Genomic DNA, 21,308 nt, shown 5'->3' with positions numbered 1-21,308 from the left:
AAAACATTCATTCTGTTATAACCGTTCTGCCAAAACATTCATTCTGTTATAACCGTTCTGCCAAAACATTCATTCTGTTATAACCGTTCTGCCTAAACATTCATTCTGTTACAACCGTTCTGCCAAAACATTCATTCTGTTACAACCGTTCTGCCAAAACATTCATTCTGTTATAACCGTTCTGCCAAAACATTCATTCTGTTATAACCGTTCTGCCAAAACATTCATTCTGTTATAACCGTTCTGCCAAAACATTCATTCTGTTATAACCGTTCTGCCTAAACATTCATTCTGTTACAACCGTTCTGCCAAAACATTCATTCTGTTATAACCGTTCTGCCAAAACATTCATTCTGTTATAACCGTTCTGCCAAAACATTCATTCTGTTACAACCGTTCTGCCTAAACATTCATTCTGTTATAACCGTTCTGCCTAAACATTCATTCTGTTATAACCGTTCTGCCTAAACATTCATTCTGTTATAACCGTTCTGCCTAAACATTCATTCTGTTATAACCGTTCTGCCAAAACATTCATTCTGTTATAACCGTTCTGCCTAAACATTCATTCTGTTACAACCGTTCTGCCAAAACATTCATTCTGTTATAACCGTTCTGCCAAAACATTCATTCTGTTATAACCGTTCTGCCAAAACATTCATTCTGTTACAACCGTTCTGCCTAAACATTCATTCTGTTATAACCGTTCTGCCTAAACATTCATTCTGTTATAACCGTTCTGCCTAAACATTCATTCTGTTATAACCGTTCTGCCTAAACATTCATTCTGTTATAACCGTTCTGCCAAAACATTCATTCTGTTATAACCGTTCTGCCTAAACATTCATTCTGTTATAACCGTTCTGCCTAAACATTCATTCTGTTATAACCGTTCTGCCTAAACATTCATTCTGTTATAACCGTTCTGCCTAAACATTCATTCTGTTATAAACGTTCTGCCTAAACATTCATTCTGTTACAACCGTTCTGCCTAAACATTCATTCTGTTATAAACGTTCTGCCAAAACATTCATTCTGTTACAACCGTTCTGCCTAAACATTCATTCTGTTATAACCGTTCTGCCTAAACATTCATTCTGTTATAACCGTTCTGCCTAAACATTCATTCTGTTATAACCGTTCTGCCTAAACATTCATTCTGTTATAACCGTTCTGCCTAAACATTCATTCTGTTACAACCGTTCTGCCTAAACATTCATTCTGTTACAACCGTTCTGCCTAAACATTCATTCTGTTATAACCGTTCTGCCTAAACATTCATTCTGTTATAACCGTTCTGCCTAAACATTCATTCTGTTATAACCGTTCTGCCTAAACATTCATTCTGTTATAACCGTTCTGCCAAAACATTCATTCTGTTATAACCGTTCTGCCTAAACATTCATTCTGTTATAACCCGTTCTGCCTAAACATTCATTCTGTTACAACCGTTCTGCCTAAACATTCATTCTGTTACAACCGTTCTGCCTAAACATTCATTCTGTTATAACCCGTTCTTCCTAAAGATTCATTCTGTTATAACCCGTTCTGCCTAAACATTCATTCTGTTACAACCGTTCTGCCTAAACATTCATTCTGTTACAACCGTTCTGCCTAAACATTCATTCTGTTATAACTGTTCTGCCTAAACATTCATTCTGTTATGACCCGTTCTGCCTAAATATTCATTCTGTTATAAACGTTCTGCCTAAACATTCATTCTGTTATAACCGTTCTGCCTAAACATTCATTCTGTTATAACCCGTTCTGCCTAAACATTCATTCTGTTATAAACGTTCTGCCTAAACATTCATTCTGTTACAACCGTTCTGCCTAAACATTCATTCTGTTATAACCGTTCTGCCTAAACATTCATTCTGTTATAACCGTTCTGCCTAAACATTCATTCTGTTATAACCGTTCTGCCTAAACATTCATTCTGTTACAACCGTTCTGCCTAAACATTCATTCTGTTACAACCGTTCTGCCTAAACATTCATTCTGTTATAACCGTTCTGCCTAAACATTCATTCTGTTATAACCGTTCTGCCTAAACATTCATTCTGTTATAACCGTTCTGCCTAAACATTCATTCTGTTATAACCGTTCTGCCTAAACATTCATTCTGTTATAACCGTTCTGCCTAAACATTCATTCTGTTATAACCCGTTTTGCCTAATCACTCATTCTGTTATAACCCGTTCTGCCTAAACATTCATTCTGTTATAACCGTTCTTCCTAAACATTCATTCTGTTATAACCGTTCTTCCTAAAGATTCATTCTGTTACAACCGTTCTGCCTAAACATTCATTCTGTTACAACCGTTCTGCCTAAACATTCATTCTGTTACAACCGTTCTGCCTAAACATTCATTCTGTTATAACCGTTCTGCCTAAACATTCATTCTGTTATAACCGTTCTGCCTAAACATTCATTCTGTTACAACCGTTCTGCCTAAACATTCATTCTGTTACAACCGTTCTGCCTAAACATTCATTCTGTTATAACCGTTCTGCCTAAACATTCATTCTGTTATAACCGTTCTTCCTAAACATTCATTCTGTTATAACCGTTCTGCCTAAACATTCATTCTGTTATAACCCGTTCTTCCTAAAGATTCATTCTGTTATAACCCGTTCTGCCTAAACATTCATTCTGTTATAAACGTTCTGCCTAAACATTCATTCTGTTATAACCGTTCTGCCTAAACATTCATTCTGTTATAACCGTTCTGCCTAAACATTCATTCTGTTACAACCGTTCTGCCTAAACATTCATTCTGTTACAACCGTTCTGCCTAAACATTCATTCTGTTATAACCGTTCTGCCTAAACATTCATTCTGTTATAACCGTTCTTCCTAAACATTCATTCTGTTATAACCGTTCTTCCTAAACATTCATTCTGTTATAACCGTTCTGCCTAAACATTCATTCTGTTATAACCCGTTCTTCCTAAAGATTCATTCTGTTATAACCCGTTCTGCCTAAACATTCATTCTGTTATAACCGTTCTGCCTAAACATTCATTCTGTTATAACCGTTCTTCCTAAACATTCATTCTGTTATAACCGTTCTTCCTAAACATTCATTCTGTTATAACCGTTCTTCCGAAACATTCATTCTGTTATAACCGTTCTTCTTAAACATTCATTCTGTTATAACCCGTTCTTCCTAAACATTCATTCTGTTATAACCGTTCTTCCTAAACATTCATTCTGTTATAACCCGTTCTTCCTAAACATTCATTCTGTTATAACCGTTCTTCCTAAACATTCATTCTGTTATAACCGTTCTTCCTAAACATTCATTCTGTTATAACCCGTTCTTCCTAAACATTCATTCTGTTATAACCGTTCTTCCTAAACATTCATTCTGTTATAACCGTTCTTCCTAAACATTCATTCTGTTATAACCCGTTCTTCCTAAACATTCATTCTGTTATAACCGTTCTTCCTAAACATTCATTCTGTTATAACCGTTCTTCCTAAACATTCATTCTGTTATAACCGTTCTTCCTAAACATTCATTCTGTTATAACCGTTCTTCCTAAACATTCATTCTGTTATAACCGTTCTTCCTAAACATTCATTCTGTTATAACCGTTCTTCCTAAACATTCATTCTGTTATAACCCGTTCTTCCTAAACATTCATTCTGTTATAACCGTTCTTCCTAAACATTCATTCTGTTATAACCCGTTCTTCCTAAACATTCATTCTGTTATAACCGTTCTTCCTAAACATTCATTCTGTTATAACCGTTCTTCCTAAACATTCATTCTGTTATAACCCGTTCTTCCTAAACATTCATTCTGTTATAACCGTTCTTCCTAAACATTCATTCTGTTATAACCGTTCTTCCTAAACATTCATTCTGTTATAACCCGTTCTTCCTAAACATTCATTCTGTTATAACCGTTCTTCCTAAACATTCATTCTGTTATAACCGTTCTTCCTAAACATTCATTCTGTTATAACCGTTCTTCCTAAAAATTCATTCTGTTATAACCGTTCTTCCTAAACATTCATTCTGTTATAACCGTTCTTCCTAAACATTCATTCTGTTATAACCGTTCTTCCTAAACATTCATTCTGTTATAACCGTTCTTCCTAAACATTCATTCTGTTATAACCCGTTCTTCCTAAACATTCATTCTGTTATAACCGTTCTTCCTAAACATTCATTCTGTTATAACCCGTTCTTCCTAAACATTCATTCTGTTATAACCGTTCTTCCTAAACATTCATTCTGTTATAACCGTTCTTCCTAAACATTCATTCTGTTATAACCGTTCTGCCTAAACATTCATTCTGTTATAACCCGTTCTTCCTAAACATTCATTCTGTTATAACCGTTCTTCCTAAACATTCATTCTGTTATAACCGTTCTTCCTAAACATTCATTCTGTTATAACCGTTCTTCCTAAACATTCATTCTGTTATAACCGTTCTTCCTAAACATTCATTCTGTTATAACCGTTCTTCCTAAACATTCATTCTGTTATAACCGTTCTTCCTAAACATTCATTCTGTTATAACCGTTCTTCCTAAACATTCATTCTGTTATAACCCGTTCTTCCTAAACATTCATTCTGTTATAACCGTTCTTCCTAAACATTCATTCTGTTATAACCCGTTCTTCCTAAACATTCATTCTGTTATAACCGTTCTTCCTAAACATTCATTCTGTTATAACCGTTCTTCCTAAACATTCATTCTGTTATAACCCGTTCTTCCTAAACATTCATTCTGTTATAACCGTTCTTCCTAAACATTCATTCTGTTATAACCGTTCTTCCTAAACATTCATTCTGTTATAACCCGTTCTTCCTAAACATTCATTCTGTTATAACCGTTCTTCCTAAACATTCATTCTGTTATAACCGTTCTTCCTAAACATTCATTCTGTTATAACCGTTCTTCCTAAACATTCATTCTGTTATAACCGTTCTTCCTAAACATTCATTCTGTTATAACCGTTCTTCCTAAACATTCATTCTGTTATAACCGTTCTTCCTAAACATTCATTCTGTTATAACCGTTCTGCCTAAACATTCATTCTGTTATAACCCGTTCTTCCTAAAGATTCATTCTGTTATAACCCGTTCTTCCTAAACATTCATTCTGTTATAACCGTTCTGCCTAAACATTCATTCTGTTATAACCCGTTCTTCCTAAAGATTCATTCTGTTATAACCCGTTCTTCCTAAACATTCATTCTGTTATAACCGTTCTGCCTAAACATTCATTCTGTTATAACCGTTCTTCCTAAACATTCATTCTGTTATAACCGTTCTTCCTAAACATTCATTCTGTTATAACCCGTTCTTCCTAAAGATTCATTCTGTTATAACCCGTTCTGCCTAAACATTCATTCTGTTATAAACGTTCTGCCTAAACATTCATTCTGTTACAACCGTTCTGCCTAAACATTCATTCTGTTATAACCGTTCTGCCTAAATATTCATTCTGTTATAAACGTTCTGCCTAAACATTCATTCTGTTATAACCGTTCTGCCTAAACATTCATTCTGTTATAACCGTTCTGCCTAAACATTCATTCTGTTATAACCCGTTCTTCCTAAAGATTCATTCTGTTATAAACGTTCTGCCTAAACATTCATTCTGTTACAACCGTTCTGCCTAAACATTCATTCTGTTACAACCGTTCTGCCTAAACATTCATTCTGTTATAACCCGTTCTGCCTAAACATTCATTCTGTTATAACCCGTTCTGCCTAAATATTCATTCTGTTATAAACGTTCTGCCTAAACATTCATTCTGTTACAACCGTTCTGCCTAAACATTCATTCTGTTATAACCGTTCTGCCTAAACATTCATTCTGTTATAACCGTTCTGCCTAAACATTCATTCTGTTATAACCCGTTATTCCTAAAGATTCATTCTGTTATAACCCGTTCTGCCTAAACATTCATTCTGTTACAACCGTTCTGCCTAAAGATTCATTCTGTTACAACCGTTCTGCCTAAACATTCATTCTGTTATAACCGTTCTGCCTAAACATTCATTCTGTTATGACCCGTTCTGCCTAAATATTCATTCTGTTATAAACGTTCTGCCTAAACATTCATTCTGTTATAACCGTTCTGCCTAAACATTCATTCTGTTATAACCCGTTCTGCCTAAACATTCATTCTGTTATAAACGTTCTGCCTAAACATTCATTCTGTTACAACCGTTCTGCCTAAACATTCATTCTGTTATAAACGTTCTGCCTAAACATTCATTCTGTTATAACCCGTTCTTCCTAAACATTAATTCTGTTATAACCCGTTTTGCCTAAACATTCATTCTGTTATAAACGTTCTGCCTAAACATTCATTCTGTTATAACCCGTTCTTCCTAAACATTTATTCTGTTATAACCCGTTCTTCATAAACATTCATTCCGTTATAACCCGTTTTGCCTAAACATTCATTCTGTTATAAACGTTCTGCCTAAACATTCATTCTGTTATAACCCGTTCTGCCTAAACATTCATTCTGTTATAACCCGTTCTGCCTAAACATTCATTCTGTTATAACCCGTTCTGCCTAAACATTCATTCTGTTATAACCGTTCTGCCTAAACATTCATTCTGTTATAAACGTTCTGCCTAAACATTCATTCTGTTACAACCGTTCTGCCTAAACATTCATTCTGTTATAACCGTTCTGCCAAAACATTCATTCTGTTATAACCCGTTCTTCCTAAACATTCATTCTGTTATAAACGTTCTGCCTAAACATTCATTCTGTTATAACCGTTCTGCCTAAACATTCATTCTGTTATGACCCGTTCTGCCTAAACATTCATTCTGTTATAAACGTTCTGCCTAAACATTCATTCTGTTATAACCCGTTCTGCCTAAACATTCATTCTGTTATAACCCGTTCTGCCTAAACATTCATTCTGTTATAACCCGTTCTGCCTAAACATTCATTCTGTTATAACCCGTTCTGCCTAAACATTCATTCTGTTATAACCCGTTCTGCCTTAATATTCACGCTGCATGCTCCATTTGGTTAGCAAAAGGAGAGGCATAAACAGGTCTACATTTGATAACATACAAAATGTCACCTGTTCATTCAAACCCATTTCGTTTAATATGACTTTTGAAACCTATTTAATCTTGTGTTCATTCTTTCGAAACTTCTAACAAAGGGAGATAAATCAGACTATACGGTTATTATGTTTTTAAAAATACCTGTTTTTGCTGTATTTAGTTTAATTTGATCTTTAAAATAAAAGAAACTCTTGAAAAATATTAGTTTAGATCCTGATATTAAATATTATGGCTTGACAGGATAATCTGTTACGTCTAAAGATTAGATTTATTGTATTTTCATGAATGTACAATATTATTGAAATTTGTAGTATTTGAAACAAAAACGGATTTCGAATTTACCAATGAGTGAAATATTTTAACATCGCAATAAAATATTTACAAATATCAAAGGACTTGGAATATAGTTCAGCAATATAATGTTAACAATATTTATAATTGACAATAAGGAATAAGAGTTTTTTGTACGTAAAATGCTTAACTAACAAAGAAGCGGTCATGATATAATCACGTAAATAATTGAGGAAGTATGGAGATTGAACTCGGAATCCGCCGTTATTTTTACGTCCACCAGAGCGCAAATGGACGCATTTTAGAAAGATGTAGAAACCAATAGAAACCTTTGCAAACTCCACGACACGAAATATTAAAGAAATAAAGTTATACAAAATATAACCTGTTTACAGAACGTGAAGCTGTTGCCAACCACCCAAAGAGAAAGAAACGATAAAAGAAGGTATGTTGTCCTTTGTCCGCGAGAAAATATCTAATGTGTAACCAACGAACACCCGCACTCGCAATGTACATAACACGAACTATAGACACACTAGACGATTCTATTAACAATTAAACATTTACATAAACATATTTTAAAGAGACACGTGATATAAAACACTATATAACATATATTTAGATATACACAGTCCGGTACTTTACACGAACTAATATGAGTTAGTTATAACTTTTGAATGAACTATCCAAGGGAATACATCAGCCTGATAGATTAAAGGCCACCGAAATGGTTCAGTTTCTATCTGACTAATTGTCGACAACAAATCCTAAAATGCTGTCTTCCAATCAAGAGTCTCTGAGAAATTATTGAACAGTGTAAAGCCCTATAAAATTATGACGTCACCAAACCAGCTGCTGATGACGATGGTGGAACTGAACGAATTCATATGTTGAATATTCCATGTTATTATTTGTCATGAATTGATCATAAGTTAACAATCAATATAAAATCACCAGGACATCATGAATAATTATCCAACGTTGCTTTCTGTAACGTTGTTGGTCTCTATTACGCAAACATTGTAGGATAGAAACAGTCGTAAAGGAAATGAGGGCTTCCACACAAACATTGCAATAAAATGTTTTTTATTTTCTTCGTTTACCACATAAGTCGCCGACATGTATTTTACACTAGTATGTTCGTTCTTTCTGTCTGCTACGTCAGCCTGTTGTCATTACACAACACCAGACACGGCTTGCTGTCAATATACGCCAACAAACACAACTGGTTGTCATTACACAACACCAGACACGGCTTGCTGTCAATATACGCCAACAAACACAACTGGTTGTCATTACACAACACCAGACACGGCTTGCTGTCGATATACGCCAACAAACACAACTGGTTGTCATTACACAACACCAGACACGGCTTGCTGTCAATATACGGCACCAAACACAACTGGTTGTCATTACACAACACCAGACACGGCTTGCTGTCAATATACGCCAACAAACACAACTGGCTGTCATTACACAACACCAGACACGGCTTGCTGTCAATATACGGCAACAAACACAACTGGCTGTCATTACACAACACCAGACACGGCTTGCTGTCAATATACGCCAACAAACACAACTGTTGTCATTACACAACACCAGACACGGCTTGCTGTCAATATAGGCAAAAAACACAACTGGCTGTCATTACACAACACCAGACACGGCTTGCTGTCAATATACGCCAACAAACACAACTGGCTGTCATTACACAACACCAGACACGGCTTGCTGTCAATATACGGCAACAAACACAACTGGCTGTCATTACACAACACCAGACACGGCTTGCTGTCAATATACGGCAACAAACACAACTGGTTGTCATTACACAACACCAGACACGGCTTACTGTCAATATACGCCAACAAACACAACTGTTGTCATTACACAACACCAGACACGGCTTGCTGTCAATATACGGCAACAAACACAACTGGCTGTCATTACACAACAACAGACACGGCTTGCTGTCAATATACGCCAACAAACACAACTGGCTGTCATTACACAACACCAGACACGGCTTGCTGTCAATATACGGCAACAAACACAACTGGCTGTCATTACACAACACCAGACACGGCTTGCTGTCAATATACGCCAACAAACACAACTGGCTGTCATTACACAACACCAGACACGGCTTGCTGTCAATATACGGCAACAAACACAACTGGCTGTCATTACACAACACCAGACACGGCTTGCTGTCAATATACGGCAACAAACACAACTGGTTGTCATTACACAACACCAGACACGGCTTACTGTCAATATACGCCAACAAACACAACTGTTGTCATTACACAACACCAGACACGGCTTGCTGTCAATATACGGCAACAAACACAACTGGCTGTCATTACACAACACCAGACACGGCTTGCTGTCAATATACGCCAACAAACACAACTGGCTGTCATTACACAACACCAGACACGGCTTGCTGTCAATATACGGCAACAAACACAACTGGCTGTCATTACACAACACCAGACACGGCTTGCTGTCAATATACGCCAACAAACACAACTGGCTGTCATTACACAACACCAGACACGGCTTGCTGTCAATATACGCCAACAAACACAGCTGTTGTCATTACACAATACCAGACACGACTTGCTGTCAATATACGCCAACAAACACAACTGTTGTCATTACACAACACCAGACACGGCTTGCTGTCAATATACGCCAACAAACACAACTGGCTGTCATTACACAACACCAGACACGGCTTGCTGTCAATATACGGCAACAAACACAACTGGCTGTCATTACACAACACCAGACACGGCTTGCTGTCAATATACGGCAACAAACACAACTGGCTGTCATTACACAACACCAGACACGGCTTGCTGTCAATATACGGCAACAAACACAACTGGCTGTCATTACACAACACCAGACACGGCTTGCTGTCAATATACGCCAACAAACACAACTGTTGTCATTACACAACACCAGACACGGCTTGCTGTCAATATACGGCAACAAACACAACTGGCTGTCATTACACAACACCAGACACGGCTTGCTGTCAATATACGGCAACAAACACAACTGTTGTCATTACACAACACCAGACACGGCTTGCTGTCAATATACGCCAACAAACACAACTGGTTGTCATTACACAACACCAGACACGGCTTGCTGTCAATATACGCCAACAAACACAACTGGCTGTCATTACACAACACCAGACACGGCTTGCTGTCAATATACGGCAACAAACACAACTGGTTGTCATTACACAACACCAGACACGGCTTGCTGTCAATATACGCCAACAAACACAGCTGTTGTCATTACACAACACCAGACACGGCTTGCTGTCAATATACGCCAACAAACACAACTGGTTGTCATTACACAACACCAGACACGGCTTGCTGTCAATATACGCCAACAAACACAACTGGCTGTCATTACACAACACCAGACACGGCTTGCTGTCAATATACGGCAACAAACACAACTGGTTGTTATTACACAACACCAGACACGGCTTGCTGTCAATATACGCCAACAAACACAACTGGTTGTCATTACACAACACTAGACACGGCTTGCTGTCAATATACGGCAACAAACACAACTGGCTGTCATTACACAACACCAGACACGGCTTGCTGTCAATATACGCCAACAAACACAACTGGCTGTCATTACACAACACCAGACACGGCTTGCTGTCAATATACGCCAACAAACACAACTGTTGTCATTACACAACACCAGACACGGCTTGCTGTCAATATACGCCAACAAACACAACTGGCTGTCATTTCTGTTTTTATGTCATTTGCAGACTTTTCGTTAGCTGCAAATGACATTAGTATTTACGTTAATGCAGGTGAGACAAAGTTTATGACTTTCAATGCGAAGGGGGAAATCAAAGCTTTAGATGGCAGAACACAGAAAGAAGTGAATGGGTAGCGACATAGTTTTCACACACACACACAGAGAGAGAGAGAGAGAGAGAGAGAGAGAGAGAGAGAGAGAGAGATCGAAATTTGTATCTCAAAAGCATGGGCTGCATTGGGTAAACTGCGGTCAGTATGGACTTCAAGACTAATTGACAAACTGAGAAGGCAGTTCTTTAGAGCAGTGGTGGAGTCTGTCCTTGTTTACGGTTCTACAACCTGGACACTCACCAAAAGATTGGAAAGAAAGCTAGACGGCACGTACAACCGTATGCTACGAAAAGTGTAAAATATATCTTGGCAAGATCATCCCACGAAGCAGCAACTTTATGGCAATCTACCTGCCATATCTACTTCCATCAGGAAGCGACATCTATGATTTGTTGGTCACTGCCAGAGGAGAAAGAAAGAGCTAGTGAGAAATGTATTAGTGTGGACTCCACGGCATGGGTGCACAAACATAGGACAACATAGATTCATGTACATCTAGCAAATCGCACATGATGCCAACTGTGATCCTGAATGTCTGAGGCAGCTGATAGAAAACAGGGAAATCTGGAAAGAGAGAGAGAGAGAGAGAGAGAGAGAGAGAGAGAGAGAGAGAGAGAGAGAGAGAGAGAGAGAGTCCCATTGGTCCGGGCAAGGAGCTCGACAAGATAGATAGATGATTTTTATGTAGATCAGTAAACCGATGGTAGACTCCGTTTTTAGCATCAATAATTCTATTATATTTTGTAACCATTTTTATTGGTATTTATGATGCTGAAGATTAGGACCCTGCGAATGTGAAGATTGAGTTGCATTAGCTAGTTTGCATAGTTGAGCTAGTTAGATTTTATAACAATAAAATAATGGCAAATATTTCGTTTAAAAAAGAGAAAATATTTTAGGATATTTACGATAGGAAATGAAGCGATGGGAAATGTTTACACTAGCAAAAGTTAACCTGGTGTACGAAAATAGTTTAACAATAAACAAAACTTGACCTTTTTGCTGACGTAAGTAGGTTCGGAGGTTTCCATAAAAATTAGGTTAGCGAACTCATCGAAAGTAGAAGAATGCCAGTCGGAGAGTTGAGCATGGACCGAAAGGTATGCACGAGAAGACGACGACTTACGCCCCCTGCTGTGTAACAATAAGAAACACATAAATTCGTCAAGAGTTGTCTCCCCTGTATTGAGGGTTGTGCGCATTGAGTAAAATACAGGGTGGGCCAAAAATAAGGGTCCTATTTTTAAAAATTCATAAATTCATGTAAGTTTTAAGAAGTGTTTTTCGGCCAAAATTTTTTTTGTTTATTTAAAAAAAATCTCGGAAGGGTCAGTCTACACACACATAAAGTTTGGTGACTTTTATTTTGTGGAAGTTATTCAAATTTAAAGATAGGACCCTTATTTTGGCCCACCCTGTATAATTCCATCACTGCGCCTTATAGGATCACGCCAGCCAGTTTATGACCTCAAACGCTTGGCGCTACACCTTTTTTCTAGTTCCTTTACTTCGTTTGATGTGTATTTGACTGCTTAATGAAAAAAAGCTCCAAGAAGGTAATCAAAGGCAACAGCCATTTCTCCCTCGACATAATGAGCCGGAATTGTTGGAACTAAAACGCCTTCATCCCTGTCACTCGAACTGTATTTAAGAAAACTTTTCACATATTTGCAAACCCTAACTCTCTGCTATTTTTCTATTTTCTATTCCTTATCCTTTTTTCATTATTTGCCCCCAAATAATTCGATTATAGCTAGATTACATTACATACTTTTATTATCTAATATATATTTTTCTCACAACGTTTCGATCGATGTAACTTCCGACCGCCTTCAAGTGTCTCTTATCAAACTGGGTAATCTGTACGGAATTTCGAACGGAACCCTTTATTTAGACCAGGGGTGGGGAATAGCATGCTTTCGTTGCCATAACCGTATTGTATTCTTGGTATCGCCCGTGCTGAGGAGTGAACCTTCGAACTCTGTCAGAACTGATTATAACTTAAAATTTATATTTGTTACATCACAGGTTCTTTGGAGTTTGAAAATGTGCACCTGAAGACAGTTGGAGGTTACATCGGCCGAAGCCTTCTAAGAATCACGTTCAATATACAAAATGAGAACAGTAGTCCAAATAATACAACTACTACGAATAATCAATCTTCATCTAAAAAAAATGTTATTTCTTTACTTCAAAAACTGCCACTCCCAATTCGACGATCAGTGCTAATTTTCGATTACAATTCTTATTTTTCCTTTCTAATCTCCACACTCTTGAAATGGTCACTTTTATTAAATGATAACTATTTATTTGAAAAGTAAATAAAATGAATTCTTTTTCGAACAGATATGGCGCCTGAAGATTATTTAAGGCGTTACTGTGTTGTAACTCCACAATTCCGAAGTGTTTACCAAAATATCTTTCGCAAATATCAGCGGCCACAAATGATGAGGATACACTTTAAGGTAAGTCGAAACAACCAATATGTCACTCTCTTTCTCTCTATCTATCTCTCTCTCTCTCTCATATATATATATATATATATATATATATATATATATATATATATATATATATATATACATTTTTTTTTTTTTTTTTTTACATTTTCACCCCAAACAAGGCAAATTGCCACTTTGGTGTAGGGGGCTACTATCAGGGGAAACAACTACTGGGGTACTATGTAGGGATTTGGGCAGCAAGGTGTCGGTTCACGTTACACTTGAACTTCTGCACGTCAGTACTGTTGGGGAAGCAGGGACCTGGAATGGAATTCCAGAGTCCTGCGGTTCTGGGGAAGAAACTATTGGAGTAAAAAGATCTTTTACATCTAGGGATCTCTACAGTGTGGGGGTGGGATCTAGTAGCCTGTCGGGTTTGTCGAGGGTGCTCGCGTCGTGGGGGCACAAGTGATTGCAGTTCGTCAGAGCATTCACCACTAAAATACTTGTAGAAAAGGCAGAGGGATGCAACATTTCGTCGATGGGACAGAGGCTGAAGCTTAGATGCGAGTTCAGGGCCTATCAGGTTTGCGACTCTCTTTTGAACCTTGTCAAGGAGCGAGAGACTAGTAGCAGATGCACCAGCCCAGATGTGGCAGCAATACTCCATACATGGGCGAATGGTGGCCTTATAGAGGTACAGGATACTTTCGGGTGTTAGTAGTTTTCTAGCACGGTAGAGAGAGCCTACCTTTCTTGCAGCGGCCCTGGCAATGCCTTCAATGTAATTGTTCCAACTCATGTTTCCTGTGAACGTTAGGCCAAGGAGTTTGAAAGATGGACTCTCAGATAAAGAGTCGTTGGCCATTGCTATAGGTGGTAGAGAGGGTTTCTTGTAATTATTGAATGAAACTAGTTTAGTCTTGGCAGCATTGAACGCGACCAACCACTTTTGTCCCCATTCCACTACAGATTGGAGGTCTTCCTCTAGTGTTTCTGCCATTTCTTTAGAAATGTGTTCATTCGTCTTCCTGTCGTGTCTGCCATAGAGTGTAGTGTCATCAGCATATATACCCATCTCAGAGGCAATGTTGTCGGGGAGGTCATTTATGAATATCAGGAACAATAGAGGTCCAAGGATAGAACCCTGGGGCACTCCCGCATTTATATCATATTGTTTAGATGTGCGACCGTCGAGGACTACCTGGATTTTTCTCTTATCTAAGAAGGATTTAATTATGTTAAGTATTCTACCAGTGATACCGTATGATCTGATTTTACTGAGGAGACCCTCATGCCATACCCTGTCAAAAGCCTTAGATATATCTAGAGCTACCGCTCTGCCTTCCCCCGCTTTGTCCAGTGAATGGTATATACGTTCAGAGATCACAGTGAGGATGTCTGCTGTGGAACGGGCTTGTCTAAATCCATATTGTTTGTCAGTCAGTAGTTTAGCATCTGTAAGATGATGGACTAGAGCATGGTTAATTATGGTCTCAAATATTTTGGCAAAAAGTGGGAGGAGGCTAATGGGGCGATAATTTGATGGGTCTGTCCTTTCGCCAGAATTCTTGAATACTGGTACAACAGAAGCAGTTTTCCAACAGCCCGGAAAGCAAGCTTCATTAAGACATTTGTTGTAGAGTTTGGATATATACATATATATATATATATTTAAATAAGGGAGTAGTCACCAACAATGTGTATTTTTTAACATTATTATTCCGTGTCTTTGTTTTCCATTGAGAATTCTGTTTGTATCATTTTAATAATGTTTTTAGATCATTGAAATCGTTTTTACGCGTTTCAGACGTTCTGTGAAGCGTCCTCGTCAGAAATTATTTTCAAATGTGTTGGAGATGTAAAAATGTCATTTTCGTAATTCATTTGAAGTGTTTCCAAGGGGTTGAGGCGTGTAAGTGTCTATTATTCATTGGCATGTTCAATTTTTATTACTCTTTTATTGGGCTTGTCGAGGCCGCTGACCTCGGCTGTAGTCACTCTCTCTTTCTGCTTGTTTTTTTTTCCTTTTCCTTTAGGGTAGTGTGTGTGTGTGTGTTTTCTTTTATTGGTTTGAGAATAGGTGTACTGTTTTATAGTATTATGAGGTTATTTGCTTCCCTAAGAAGGTGACTGTGATCCAAGGTCGTTACTAATATGTATGCGTGAGGAGGGGGGGGGACCAGCTCTTCTGAAATAAGGGTAGGGGTGCTTTCATTCTATTTCGATATTTATTTTTTGGATTCTTCAATTTTAGTATTGTGATTTTTCGTTTCAGTCTCTTCGGGTATTCCTTATATTATGTTTGTTTAGATAGAGGGGTGTATTTAAAAATATGTATTGGGGATTTTTTAATGTTTCTATTTATTTGTCTCCCCATGTGGGTATGGCCAGACCCAGGATCGGTTCCTAGTGTGGGGAAGATTTTGTTCCCCAGAGGGGGGGGCAATTGGAGGAGGTATAGGTATGAGAGGGGGATGATAGAAGGGACGATAGTTGTCTTAGTCATGAGGGGGTTCTCCTCTACTGACTGAGGAGGGAGCGAGGTGTTGGAACAAATATTATACTATGGTTCGAGGTGTTTCCTAGTGTTGTTGGTTTCGCGGTTAAGTAGGGTTGGTATTGTTCAGTGTGTTGTATTAGAGATAGGAGTGTTATGTTTGTGTGTGGTTGTATGCGCGCACGTGTGTGTGTTTTAATGTGTCGGTTCTGATTTATGTGTGGGTGTGTATATGTATATGGATGTGCATGCGAGTGTGCCTTGCATTTCATGTTTTTGTGTGTTGATATTAGGCTCTGTTCAGTTCAGGAGTGAATCTGGTGATGAAGTTTTTTTCCTGTGTAAGTAAATAAAAATAATTGTCTGTTTGGAAGATTGGCATTATTTTGAAGCTGTTTCCACTGCATGTGTGTACGTGTTTTGAAACATAGAGGTGTCTGTTATCTGCAATTTTGATGTTGCTCTTATGTAAGGCCACTCTATTGCTGAAATTTTTGGTGGCGCCTATGTAGGATTTGTTGCATGCTGTGCATCTTAGGGCATATACTACATTTCTGGAGGTGCAATTTAGATCCTTTTTTATTTTGAATGTTTGTGCTGGGTTTTTGAATGTATATGTGTTACCTTCTATTATTATGTCACATACTCCACATCGCGGTTTGTTGCATTTTGTAACCCCTTTTGTAGTGTGTGGGACGAGTTTTGAGGTAGTTAGGATGTGTTTTAAGTTTTGGGGTTGGCGTTTGCTTTTTATTATTTTTGTTATTTTAAGTATGTTGTTTAGTTTGTCGTTCTGATTGAGGAGGATAAGGTTTTTTGTTATCTGTGTGAATAGTTCTGGGTTGTTTGTGTTGTGTGTGGAGACGTATGCTAAAATTTGTTCTTTGCTGTGTTCTTTTGGGATTCTTAGTTGGTCTATTGAAATTTTTTCAGCCAGTTCAATACCTTTCTGTATTAGTGGTAGTGGATATCCTCTTTTCCGCAGTGTTATTTGTAGTTCATTCAGTCTAGTTAAACGGAGGTGCCTGTCTGTTCCTATTGTGCAGACTCTACGTGCTAGGGAGTAGGGTATTGATTTTAGACAGTTTTTAGGATGGTGGCTTTTGAAGTGGAGCTATTGTTGAGTGTCTGTGGGTTTGTGGTAGATGTCTGTGATTATTTTGTTGTTTTTTAATTGTTACTAGGATGTCTAGGAAAGGTAGTTCTGTGGGGCTTTGTTCTAGTGTGAAGTTTATTTTTGGGTGTAGATTTTGTAGCAAAGTGTGGAGTTCTTTGATATCCCCCCATGAGGTTCTCCAGGGGATAAAGCAGTCGTCTAGGTATCTTTTCCAAGATTTTATGAAGAGTGTTTTTATATTGTGCCCGTACTTTTGCTCTATCCTTTCATAAAGGGTCTTTTCTAAGAAGGCGAGTGTAAGGGTGACACACACACACATACACACGCACACACACACACACGCACACACACACACACACACACACACACACACAAACACACACACACACACACACACATATATATATTTTGCCTGACTGTACTAACTCACAAAAGTGTAAATGTAATATGCACAGATGTCTATCTACTCAACTCCCCACAATTCGCTATTAGTATCCCCTTACGTTTTGAGTGGCAATACGCCTTGTTTTAGACGAGAAGAAAAATAAAAATAAAAGAAAACAAGCTGCTACAGTGATGATCAATTAAAAAAAATGATAAATAATAATAAAAAAAATAATAAATTACTTGGTCATCTTGAACAATGTTTCTTTGTAGTGTGGCAACCATTTTGATTTCTCTTTTAGGATTTGGAAACTGCGCTTCGGGATGTTACTGTGAATAATTTCAACCGGGAAAAAATGGAGATGATTCATGCGATGACGGGGATCAATGAGGAGTCGATTATCGATTACAAACTCTTTTGTGGGATCGCGGCACTAGCAGAAAGGGTCGGCCACGACAAGACGGAAAGGTATGAACTCGCAGAAAAGATCAATTTCATTCAGGTCCAAAGGTGTACACCCGTAAAAAGGGCCAGTTTCATTCTGGCCAAAATGTATGCAATTATAGGAAGGGTCATTTTCGTCTATGCTAAAAGGTATGAACTTGTAGGAAGGGTCATTTTCGTCTATGCTAAAAGGTATGAAACGTGTAATCAAAGAATGTGATTATATTTATTTACTTTTAGGAGTTTTATTATTTAAAAACAATAAATCAGATGAACTGATACATTTGAGCGTGAAATTGCAAACCACCATAAACATTTCTACATTGATTACAAACAAAATGTGCTTCGAGACGTTATTTGTTTGTTCAAATCCATTTCGTTAACTCAGCGTTAGTCACCTGGGTGTTCCAGACATGGTTAGTCCCATAGAGTGTTTATACACCCCAATACAAAAATGTTTATAGTTAAACAAAATCTCTTGCAAATCTAACATATCTGAACCATCTCTTCTTCCGTTTTGAAAATTTCAATTTAGAGCCAGAAAGTACAGTAATCTCGTGAACGTTATAGCTTGAATTGAAATAAGAAAATTGTGCGAATTTGCTTTTTTTTCCATCTTTTATTCAAAGTTCTGAAAAGAAGACATAATTGTTTTAAAAATATTGTAATTCATACGATTAGATAGACAAAAAATAAAGGTATTCTAACGAAAACTTATTTGAAAATATATCATTTGAAATCAAAATTTAAAAAAACCGCAATAACCTTCCACTCAACCTATAATCTAAAAGATGATGTGTCGATAGTGAAACTCCAAAGTAAGAGTTTTAAAAATACGTTGAGTATATAGGTTGAGAAATGTCCTCTCTCTCTCTCTCTCTCTCACACACACACACACACACACACACACACACACACACACACACACACACACACACACATTCCCACTTTTATAGATATATTAGCTGGCCGCCTGGCGTTTCCTGTTATTACAATACGCTTAAATATGATATTTTAATTTATGCAGATTGCGTATGCATAATTATAGAATCAATCCTCTATTGAATGTTATATAGTACGAAGAATACTTTGCCTGATCGATTAATTCGCATAAAATAAAAAATAATATCGTTCATCAAATTCCGTCTGTGTTCGTTTATAATATTACGTCAGCTGATATTTGGGCTTGACGATCTTAAACATAGTCTTTCTTCTCTTATAGATAAAAAAGATCACCAAGCCAAATATCAGCTGACGTAATATTGTAAACAAATACAGACGGAATTTGATGGACGTCATTATCATTATTATTTAAAACAAAATTTGCGAATTAGTCCACCCGGAAAATTATTCCTCGTAATATTTAATATTCCAGGCGTCTAGAATTGATCGTACAATAGAATTACTTAATCGTACAATACTTGAATTACTTGATCGTACAATACTTGAATTACTTGATCGTACAATACTTGAATTACTTAATCGTACAATACTTGAATTACTTAATCGTACAATACTTGAATTACTTGATCGTACAATACTTGAATGACTTGATCGTACAATACATGAATTACTTGATCGTACAATACTTGAATTACTTGATCGTACAATACTTGAATTACTTGATCGTACAATACTTGAATTACTTGATCGTACAATACTTGAATTACTTGATCGTACAATACTTGAATTACTTGATCGTACAATACTTGAATTACTTGATCGTACAATACTTGAATTACTTGATCGTACAATACTTGAATGACTTGATCGTACAATACATGAATTACTTGATCGTACAATACTTGAATTACTTGATCGTACAATACTTGAATTACTTGATCGTACAATACTTGAATTACTTGATCGTACAATACTTGAATTACTTGATCGTACAATACTTGAATTACTTGATCGTACAATACTTGAATTACTTGATCGTACAATACTTGAATTACTTGATCGTACAATACTTGAATTACTTGATCGTACAATACTTGAATGACTTGATCGTACAATACATGAATTACTTGATCGTACAATACACTTAAAAATGATTGAATTTATGCAGATTATTTATGTAGTATTATATATTGAATATTATATATTGCAAGGAATAATTTTCCCGATGGACTAATTCGCAAATTTTGTTTGAAATAATAATGATAATGTCGCCCATCAAATTCCGTCTGGTTTTGTTTACAATATTACGTCAGCTGATATTTGGCTTGATGATCTTAAAAAAAAGTCTATATAATAGAATAATATAATATAATAATATAATAATATAATAATATATATAAATTATATTATATATATATATATATATATATATATATTCAATTTGTCTTTACATAAGCAGAAAATTAGAAATGTAACTTGCTCTATTTCCGTATTGAGCACTTTTGTATCAGCCTCGTTATATTTCACTGGTTACCCTACTTCTGAAAAATAACAACCTCAATTTATATATATATATATATATATATATATATATATATATATATATATATATATATATATATATATATATATGTGTGTGTGTGTGTGTGTGTGTGTGTTATAGCAGTCTATATAGTGAGTGTGTATATAAATACGTCTTTGAAATGCACTTGCGTACATAAGGCTTCGTAACAGATCATGTCGTATAGCGTGCGTTATTGGCCTGACAAGGCCACAGGGGAGACAACAAAGAAAAATCCTAAGCAAAATTTATCCCAAAGCAGCAAAACTTAAGCTGGCTTGCCAAGACACTATATATACAAATATAAGCAAATTTGGCCATATTTTCTTGGTTTAACAATATAGGTTCTTTTTTACCAATTATCATAAAATTTTAACCATAGAATAGTATTATAATCTCCGAAAGACCTGCAAATTTTCTTGTAGTTTTATCCTATTGTTCCACAGCTATAAGCATTTCAATATTTAATTTGGCTACGAGTATGGATATATTTCATTTTAAGGAAAACCATCTTAAGGATGCCAGGTCTTTTTGATGAAATATGTGTAATGGGCAGATCTTCTATTAAAAAGCTCATATAGGAAAACCGTTTTAAGAACGCCAGGTCTCTTTGATGTTTATGACGATGGTGATGATGAACACAAATAAAACATAAATAAAAAC

General features: G+C 36.7%; 1 protein-coding gene across 1 annotated transcript in view; it reads left to right on the top strand.

The window, feature by feature from the left end:
• Positions 1-21,308, top strand: part of LOC145282885 (uncharacterized) — a 102,654-nt gene that overhangs the window by 58,890 nt on the left and 22,456 nt on the right. Inside the window, exons 10-11 of the mRNA XM_080132260.1 lie at positions 13,641-13,759; positions 18,039-18,205. Of these exons, the coding sequence (XP_079988386.1) occupies positions 13,641-13,759; positions 18,039-18,205 (286 nt within the window). The remainder of the gene's footprint in view (positions 1-13,640; positions 13,760-18,038; positions 18,206-21,308) is intronic.

Source organism: Euprymna scolopes, chromosome 1 (genome assembly GCF_053919585.1).
Source record: "Euprymna scolopes isolate OS-2025 chromosome 1, ASM5391958v1, whole genome shotgun sequence".
NCBI classification, from domain to species: Eukaryota; Metazoa; Mollusca; class Cephalopoda; order Sepiida; family Sepiolidae; genus Euprymna; species Euprymna scolopes.
The sequence above is the reverse complement of the archived record's forward strand: the minus strand, read 5'-3'. Positions and strand labels throughout refer to the sequence as shown.